The sequence below is a fragment of the Megascapheus bottae genome, chromosome 13 (genome assembly GCF_031878675.1).
Source record: "Megascapheus bottae isolate mThoBot1 chromosome 13, mThoBot2.hap1, whole genome shotgun sequence".
Taxonomy (NCBI): Eukaryota; Metazoa; Chordata; class Mammalia; order Rodentia; family Geomyidae; genus Megascapheus; species Megascapheus bottae.
Window position 1 is genome coordinate 33,003,281 of NC_143521.1, and position 9,856 is coordinate 33,013,136.

The window sequence follows — 9,856 nt, forward strand, 5'->3', positions numbered from 1 at the left end:
TCCCTGTGTCAAGTGGCTTGTTCCTAAGAGTAGGGCAAAGGTGGAAGTTATAAATTCTAGATCATTCTTTGCTCAGAGAACATTCCTGTTTTAAAAAAGTGACTGTGGGGCCAGGAGTTTGGCCTAGTGGTAGAGTGCTTGCCTAGCATGCACGAAGACCCGGGTTCGATTCCTCAGTATCACATGCATAGAAAAAAGCTGGAAGTGGTGCTGAGGCTCAAGTGGTAGAGCTCTAGCCTTGAGAAAGTCCAAGGACAGTGCTCAAGCCCTGAGCTCAAGCCCAGGACTGCCAAAAAAAAAAAGTGACTGACTTCTAGCTGGGCATAGTTGCTCATGTCTGTAATCCTAGCTCCTCAGGAGTCTAAGATCTGAGGATCAAGGTTCAGAGCCAGTACGGGCACTAAAGTCCTTGAGACTATTATCTCCAATTAATCACCAGAAAATTGGAAGTGACACTGTGGCTTCAGGGGTAGGATTAGGTAGCCTTGAGCTGAAGAGCTCAGGGACAGCGCCCAGGTCCAGAGTCAATCCCCATGACAAAAAGAAAAGAAAAAGACTGAGTTCAAGAAATAATGTGTTCCTACCTTATGAATGTAACTGTGACCCCTCTATACATTACTCTGACAATAAAATTTTAAAAAAGTCTGACTTATCTCAAATCGAATGCTAATAGCTCTGGTTCCCTGTCTTGTTTCCTCCCATTGAATAATACTTTCTGTTTGTTCCATTGTTATTCGAGATACTTAGGCTATTCATTCTGTGCACCTGCTTGTGGTATTTCTATGTCTAAAATTAAATGCAAATGAGAATTTAAGAATTCTATAAGAAACCTTTAATGCCATAATCTGGAAATAGCTCTGCGCTTGGGTCCTGTATACTCAGAGTAACCAGACATTTTAGAGGAAAGAAAAGACACAGTTATATTGGCTCCAGCACTGGAAACTATACTTGCTCTTTTTATGAGTTGAAACTCTCATGGTGTTGATGATACACTGCTTCAAACAGTAATTAATTGGTTACATTGTGATTACATGTATACTACATAGTAAGCCTTCAGATCAGGTTTGGCCTTCTGTCTTGCAGCCCGGTAACAGGTAACAACGTAGGTTGCAGAGTAAAAGTTTTCAAGCATCAACTCTGTGCCATGGGTTAGAATCACTTGAGAGCTTTGACAAAACTCATAACATACAGACCCTACTCAGGACCAATTAAACCAATCTCTGGCACTCACCACTGAGCCCTACATCTAGCTCCCTCCTCAGCAAGGCAAGTCCTGTTTATAGTTGAGGAGATCCTGAGGTTAAATCTTGTGTCTGTTTCTTACTAGCAATGTATGTGACCTTGGGCGAACTAACCAGCAAGGGGTGTTAACTATAGCTCTGCCCTCATGTGGTCTAGTGAGAGAATTGCACAAATTACCTAGTGCAAGTGCACAAACAGCAGGTGGCTAGTAGGGAGTTCAGCTTACAAACCATTGCTCTTCCAGAGATATTTATCAAGAATATTTCTTGAGAAGGAGTACACATTGTAAAAAGTAAAAGTTTTATTATTTAGAACATTTTATTATCTTGATGAATCACTAAAACTTATCACACTAAGTGTATGAATCATATATATATATTCTATGTAATACACGATAATGTATTTTATATATAGTATAATGTATGTTACATATTATATGTGTGATATATAAGGTATATCTCATATATAATATATGAGATATATATGCTATATAATATATTTAAATATAAAATAGATAAATACGTATATAATGAATGTATAAATAAGACAAGCATATGGAAATATTTATATCTACATCTGTCTATCTAATATCTATCACTCACTCACTCACTCACTCACTGATAGGTATTACCATAAAGATCACATGGCTGTCCCACAGACAGGCAATGCAGGTCCCAAATAAACTAAGAAAAGGGGGGTTAAAAAAAGGGCCTTCAGGACCGGGAGTTTGGCCTAGTGATAGAGTGCTTGCCTAGCATGCATGAAGACCCAGGTTTGATTCCTCAGTACCACGTACATAGGAAAAGCTGGAAGTGGTGTTGTGGCTCAAGTGGCAGAGTGCTAGCCGTGAGAAAAGACCAAGGACAGTGTTCAGGCCCTGAGTTTAAGCTCCATGACTAGCAAAAAAAAAAAAAAAGGTTTTCAAAGAAGAACTTTATTCAGACTTGTATTCTTCTTTTCTTTCTATAGGCAGCAAGAAATTGTTTGGTCAGTTCTACATGTATAGTAAAAATTTCAGACTTTGGAATGACCAGGTATGCGGTATCTTTGTGTAGCTAAATGTTCCTTGTCTACTCATAAGATATTTGTCGATTGACTAGCTGATGACACTACTGGCTCTGTATGTTTGCTCTTTGGAAAGTTCTGGTGTGGCCTCTTGGCTCAGTGACCTCCTCTGAATTTCATGAAATCTGAGGATATTAGCTACAAGGCAGATGATCTCTGTGAGATGTCTCATATATACTTTTTGGTCAGGTATTTATCATTAAAATTGTGGTAGATCTTAAAAGGAAAAACAAAATTTTTCAACCCACTCGTGTATGATTAAGAAAGCATTTTTTTTCTGACAAATGCATGCTTTTTTTTTTTAAAAGAAAAGGGAAACCTGTACACAACCCTGGATTTTCAATGTCATCCTCAGGCGTAGTTGTTGGTTTGAAGTCTGCAACTCAACAGTGTGAAAACTCTAGCATATTACTATAATTCAATATAATTTACATTTTGTGCTGTTTTCTCTGGAGAATGAGAAACTTAGCCCTAGAGAATCCTGAATTTCCTCAGCATCAGTCTCAGTTTGCGGGGCCGGGGTGGGCGCTAGCGGGGAGACGCTTTTAAAGGGGCCAAAGCACTTGGTGCAGGTCTTATCACATTGGAATGTATGCATGCAGACATCATTGCAGCCCCTACTCTGTCTTGGATGTATTTGGCTATCCATACAGGTGGCATCTGATTCACCTTGAATTTCAGTGTGGGTTTCCTTCAGAACTTGTCTTCTCTGTGATTAGAAATCTACACCGGCTAACTAAGGCTCCACTCACATAGACATGTACACAGCCAGTTCTTTGTTCTTTTGAAGCCTTCTGCCTTCCCTGGGACTCTACCTAGAAAGAGAGCAATCTTTCTGATTTGACCTTGAATTATACCAATGTCAAGCAGGATGGAAACTTCCTTCCCTCCTCTGTGACACGGAAAGTCCTTAGTGAGTACAAGGCACAGGACCTCAATTTAGCAAGTGATCCATGTCTAAGTATTTTTTTCCTTTCGTATTCACTTCTCTCTTCCTCCTACCTGGAGTTTTTTTTTTATTTTCTAGATAGAAGATGAGGGTAAAAATCTTTCTTATTTAAGACTTATTTTCCTAAATTTCTTATTACTTAGTCCTTTTCTGAAAAGTCTAAATTATAGGAATTTCAAATTTATGGAGAATAGTTTTGCTTCAGTTGTTTTCCTATTATTAATTTTTTTTTGTGGGTCCTGGGGCTTGAACTCAGCTTGGGTGATGTCCCTGAGCTCTTCAGCTCAAGGCTACTGCTGTACCACTGAACCTGGATTTGTCCCCACTTCCTATTTTCTAGTGGTTAATTGGAAATTATTCTGTATTCAATTCTCAAAAGAATAGGAGGTTTTGTATTTGCTAGTTTTTTTTTTGCCAGTCCTGGGGCTTGAACTCAGGCTTATTTTTTACTTCCATTTTATAACTGTGGTTGCTAGAGCATACAATATGCTTCTTTGTAGAGTTAAGACTACCCCCTGGGCTGGGAATGTGGCTTAGTGATACAGTGCTTGCCTACCGTGCATGAAGGAAGCCCTGGGTTCTATTCCTCCGTACTGTATACACAGAAAAAGCTGGAAGTGGTGTTGTGGCCCAAGTGGTAGAGTGCTAGCCATGAGAAAGCCTTAGGACAGTGCCCAGGCCCTGAGTTCAAGATCCAGGACTGACAAAAAAAAAAAACACCACCTAAAATCTCCTTAATGAGCATTATTAGCAGTGGGCCATATTGTAATCTGAAAAATGGTCACAATTTTTGAGACTCAGTGGAAATAAACACAGAGAGACTTGGTTTGAAGAGGAACTACTATAAACACTAATTTCACACTGTGAATGTGTGAACTGGTATGCAAAATCTTTTGGGGGGCAAAATATTTAGTTCTTTTTTATTTTAAGCAATCATCCATCACCTAAAGGAACCTGAAATAAAGCTTGCAGCTATTGAGCCTAATGCGGCTAAAATCTGATGGCTCTAGGTATGTTTTAGATGATGAATATATCAGTTCTTCTGGAGCCAAGTTCCCAATCAAGTGGTCTCCTCCTGAAGTCTTCCATTTCAACAAATACAGCAGTAAATCAGATGTCTGGTCATTTGGTAAGTACTTTTGATGTTTTGATGGAGCTCGATTAAACACAATAAGCAATTTTTCCTTTTTAACCTTGATTTCTTAGTCTATGTGAGCCTTTCAAAGAATCTTCTCATAACCTTGATTTATCTATGCTTTCTATTCCCATCCAAACTGTTTTTGGCCACTAGTATCTTCTACGTCTTACATTAGTCTTTTGGATCATTTCCTTTCCCACTGACCACTCAAGGTAAAACCATGACAAAGAATCTACTGAGACAGAAAATAAAGTCAAATAACTGCTCTATATCACAGAGACTTGAAGAAAGAATGATCCTATGTCAGCACTGAATTCCTAGTATATTTAGTAAACTTCATTATTAAACTACTAAACAATTTAACTGTTTTAGCGCTTTTCATGATAATTTAAATGTAAAACATGAATTTGGGAAATGTTTCAACCATTCATTACTTTTCATTTGTATAGAATTCAGACATAGGCTTCTTTGCATCTATTTGTTGATTGATAATTATGTTGGGTGAAAGAAAAACTATATAAATAAATATTTATTAAACCAGTGATTAAATTTTATTTTGAAATAATAAACTAAATTGAAAATGTGAAAAAAGAGAAACTATAGTTGGATATGTAACATAGTTATTTGAGTTGATCCTTCAAAGCTAGACAATAAATATACTAAAATCAATTACTTTTCATCAAGAACTTCCTGGATGGCTTTTCAATTTGAAGATAATTCTGAATGAATATGAATTTTATTGTCCCAAATATGATGAAGCTTATCTCATTGACCCAATTTGTTCCCCTCTCACTTATCATAGTGTCATCAAGTGAAATTTCAACCTCTGTTGTGAGACTACAATTTAGAGACCATATGGATTGCAATCCAAGATCTCCTCATGTTGTAATAGAGCAATCAGAAGGCCTGTGCTTCACTTGTCTCTCTTCTTACCTGGACAGTGAGCTTCTTGAGTAGATGAACTGATTATGTAGCAAATAATTACCGGTAGAACTATGGAGTAAATAAATGAACTCAAATTTGAAGTATCTGAAAGAATTTAACTGACCCATCAAATGATTGTTAAGCACTACTTACATAACAGAGCTCTAGCTAGGCATTTTGAGGTTCTTCCCATCAAATCAGTCTGTAGTGGAGGGAGCAGGGAGCTCTACTGGCTGAGAAACCCTGGTCTTCATAGCAGCAGAGGCTCACACAAATCTATTGTGTAAACAGAATGGTAAGAGGATTCATTGATTTTGAGGTGTGGGAACACCATAATATTTTCTTCCAATAGAGAGGCCATCAAGACCAATAGACAAGGAAAAGCATCATTTTCCCTGGAACTATTTCCAAGTTACAATTCTGTTTCAAAGCTCAGGTGTGTAATTCTGTTTCTTCCCTAGAAGTGCTCTCATTCCAGTTATTCACACAAAGGCTGGAGAAGAAAAACGAAGGCTTTGTAGTTTAAAGTAAACAGTGATTTTAATTCCGAGTAACCATTTCTCTCTAACCTCTTTTTTTTTTTTTTGGTGTGTGCATTTTATGTGCAGGAGTTTTAATGTGGGAAGTTTTTACAGAAGGAAAAACACCTTTTGAGAATAAGTCCAATCTGCAAGTAGTGGAAGCTATTTCTTCAGGTTTCCGGCTATATCGCCCTTACCTGGCACCCATGTCCATATACAAAGTCATGTACAGCTGCTGGCATGAGGTAGGTGTCCTTTCCTCTCCAGGTGGGCAGTGCCAGCTTTGGAGTGAATACCCAGTGGTCACTTGCAGTACTCTGGACTCAGGGCAGCAGGTTATCAGGTGATAACCTGGCAGCCAGAGGTGCTTTTTCTATTTGAAACTCTTGCTACAGAATCATTAATGCAGTTTGCTTCTCACAGTGTCTTTTCCATCGAGGAACTCTGTTTTCAGATAGATTGGTTCTTACGGAAATTCCATGTTTCTAAAGTTTCAGTGATTAGGTGTTTTATTGTCTTTAAGAACCCATTGGTGGAGTAAGTTGGTAGTACTAGGCTGGTCAAACTTTCCAGTTGAAAAGGCAGAATGGTATACAATTTTTATTTCTTTACTCTCATTTGTCTGGCTTTCCTAATGCTCTGTGTAATGGGTTTCATTTCTCCATGTCACTTAAGACTCCTCATAGAGAGGTTACACCAGAATAGAAATGAAAGAAGACCATGGGCCAGGAGGCTCCATTGGGGGAAATAATCTCTTGGGATCCCAGTTTCTTTGGTTGAAATGCCACGCTTAAAAATGTCAGAGCTTGTACAGCCAGAGGGGATTTCTGTCTTACTTTTGCTTTTCTGGGCACAGATTCAACATATTCTTCAATTTTCTTAGACTCCTCTGTTGTTTTGAGAGTTCCATTCTCTTTGTAACTGAATCCTCAGCCCAGAAAAATCACAACTTGAGAAGTTTCCTCCCTGAAGGAAAAAGAAAATTAAAGAAAACAAAATAGAACTACCACTGATACCCCCATCCCAATGCACACCACTGGAAAAGTCAATACCTCAAGGGTGTGATATGCATTTTCTACAGAAGTATCTAATTTATAAAGACCCACAATGTATGAAAAGATTTATGACTAATGGCTCCACAAGGAATCTTGAATGACACAAAAATTTGTTAAGTAAGCTGTTAGTGGCAAACAGCTGTTTTAGGAAAATCTTTGCCATAACAAAGCTCAGTGTAAATATCTCAGGAACTCACAGAGAGTGCTTATTGTCAGTGGAGACCAATGACAGTTCATGGTCTTGCCAAAGAAAGTTCAGGAATGTTGACAGAGTGAGTGTGATTGAATTGGAAGTGCAAATTCACCTCCTAGTAGATCGGGGTTAGGAAGCGCCACCCTCCAAACAAGGACCCAAAGTCCCAGGTGTTGGGCACTTTTGTGGATAGGATTTAATGAGATTGCTAAGGATATGAACAGTTTACAAGGAATGGGAAGGGTTTTTAAGACCTAGAGGATAGCAAATGGGTGATAAATAATGAGGTATCCTCAGGCCAAGATGGCGACTCAAAAGGAATTGTGTGCATGAAACCACAGGGATGATAAGATTATAACAAGGCCTCTGCATAGCCATTAAAGAGGAAAATATTCTTATTGAGGGACTGTTGTCTCCTGTGCCAAGAAATACCCTCAACCCTGGCCAACTGGGGCTCAGCATGGGTGCCTAATATAGTAGATAAGGATGTTTGGCAAAATGCACTCCAATATGGCCCTGCACTTACTCTCTGGCCCCTTTCGTCATCGAGGTCATTGTGGGATAATTGACTTTCAAGTTTCAGTTTTTACAATGGTCAAAAGTGATGTGTTTTGATCTTCCCCTTGGTGGTGATATCCTTCATTCTGTCTTGGAATTCTGGGTAGAGACAGTAAGCCATAGCTCCCAGTCAGCAACGTGACCACAAGAGTAAACAACCAATTCTCTACAGCATAGCACAGTCAGTGGATAAGCTATGATGTTCAGTAGGTTAGGAGCTCTCATGCCTTTTTTTTTGTCAGTTATGGGGCTTGAACTCAGGTACTGGGCACTGTTCCTGAGCTCCTTTTTGTCCAAGACTAGAGAGCTACCACTTGGAGCCATAGCTCTCCTTCTGGTTTTCTGGTAGTTAATCGTAGATAAGAATCTCATAGTCTTTTGTCCAGCCTGGTTTTGAACCATGATCCTCGCATGTCAGCCCCCTGAGTAGCCAGGAATATAAGTATAAACTACCAGTGCTTCTGGCTGCTTATGCATTTTTGACTTAGTATCATTTTAACTAATGATTGGTTTATTGGGAGGAGATCCATCATAAGTTGAGGAGCTTCCATACATATTTTATGATACGATAAACACACACATGTGCATAAAATACTTACTGAGCTTTTATGTGTTTGTGAAACAGAACAGGAGCAGGGACAGATAGGATGCTCACAGACTGAGTAAATGAACTTAGTCTTATGCTGTCATTGGAAATTAAATTAAAAGCATATTTTGGTAATGTTGATGAGTTTGTGCATAGGAGTTGATTTTGCCCATTATCTTACTCCCAATACTGAGGTGCCTCTCAACTCAAACATGATTATGCTACCATTGATAAACACTTTGTATAGGCCTTATCTGTAGAATTTCAGGATCCTTGACAAAGTCAGTTTCTTTTTTTGTTTGTTTGTTTGGACAGTAGTGGGGCTTGAACTCTGGGCCTGGGCGGACAAAGTCCAGTTTCTAAGAGTCTCACATGTACTCTGGTTAGCTTCTGCTCTGTCCTTTTAATTCATGTCCTGTGATTATAAACCTCAATGGGTAGTGTCTTGTAATCTCAGTGAGAGCACAATTACTATTTCCTATGGATTTCAAAGACTCCAACAGTCCCATCCCTTCTTCCTCATGGAGTCAGAACCAAACTACATTCATGGTTGACATAGGAAAAATGCTCCAATCCCTGCCTCTGTGCCAGGGATTTTTTTGTGGGTATTACAGCCTGTGTATTAGGCTCTGCAAAGTGGCTCAACACAGTCCCCAGCACTCTGGCTATTTTTATTATTGCATTTTATTATGCCTTGCCAAGATACCTATGCCTTTCCTTTGTAGAGAAGCAATTTGGATCTGAGTCTCTGCCTGCAAGTTCTGCCTCTAGCATCTGAGTACTCAGCTGACCACCTCCATTTTCCCTTTTCCAGAATCCTAAAGGCCGTCCGACGTTTGCTGAGCTGATGCAGGTTCTGGAAGAGATCGCAGAAATCTGGTGACTTGGAATGGAATGCCAAGTGGAGGATCACCTTGCCAAGTTGTCATGAGATGCTCCTGTGTGGAGTCACCCACGGGGAATACTTCCTGTAGAGTGCATGACTGACACATGGTACAAAAGACCACAATTTCAAATTGTTTTAACAATAATCTGACAGTTGTTTTTCAGTGGTGTGAGGAGGGCTTTGAACTCTTTCTTTTCTGAAATACCTTTCACATTCTTTGTGTGAAGAAAGGACGAAAACTCTAAGCCAGCCTTTCCAGTGGCTGGCTTTCCAGTGGCTTTTCAGTCTTGGTGAAAATAGCTCTGAGAGCCTTGGGAGTAGGAAAGCTGACTTTGCAGTATGCCAACGAAATGTTGTTCTCAAAGAGAACTGACCTTTCTTACTTCATTGGTCTATGCATAGAAGACGAAAGTAGATTCTGCCAATTTGTGGAATTACAAAATACTTTACAACCACACAAGACATTATGCTGGAAATGAACTTTACAATTTGCGGGGGGAAAGGAAGTCAGGGGGAGGGAAAGTGGGAGAAAAACAGGAAGGGAGTAACATTTGACAAGAAATGTACTCATTCCCTTACCTATGTAACTGTAACCACTTTGTACATCACCTTTACAATAAAATTAAATTAAAATTTTGAAAAGCCTTCACAGAATTCCATGTTTTTGTGTTGAATAGATCTTTATAGAAAAAAATTACATGAATATGAGCCGGGTGGTATAAGTGGCTCATATCTGTAA

The 9,856-nt window shown here is 39.1% G+C and overlaps 1 protein-coding gene across 1 annotated transcript in view; it reads left to right on the top strand.

The window, feature by feature from the left end:
* Txk (TXK tyrosine kinase) overlaps positions 1–9,639 on the top strand; it is a 41,800-nt gene extending 32,161 nt beyond the window's left edge. The window contains exons 11-14 of the mRNA XM_090344074.1: positions 2,212–2,276; positions 4,267–4,385; positions 5,927–6,084; positions 9,046–9,639. Of these exons, the coding sequence (XP_090200200.1) occupies positions 2,212–2,276; positions 4,267–4,385; positions 5,927–6,084; positions 9,046–9,114 (411 nt within the window). The 3' untranslated portion in view covers positions 9,115–9,639. The remainder of the gene's footprint in view (positions 1–2,211; positions 2,277–4,266; positions 4,386–5,926; positions 6,085–9,045) is intronic.
* The last annotated feature ends 217 nt before the right edge of the window (positions 9,640–9,856 follow it).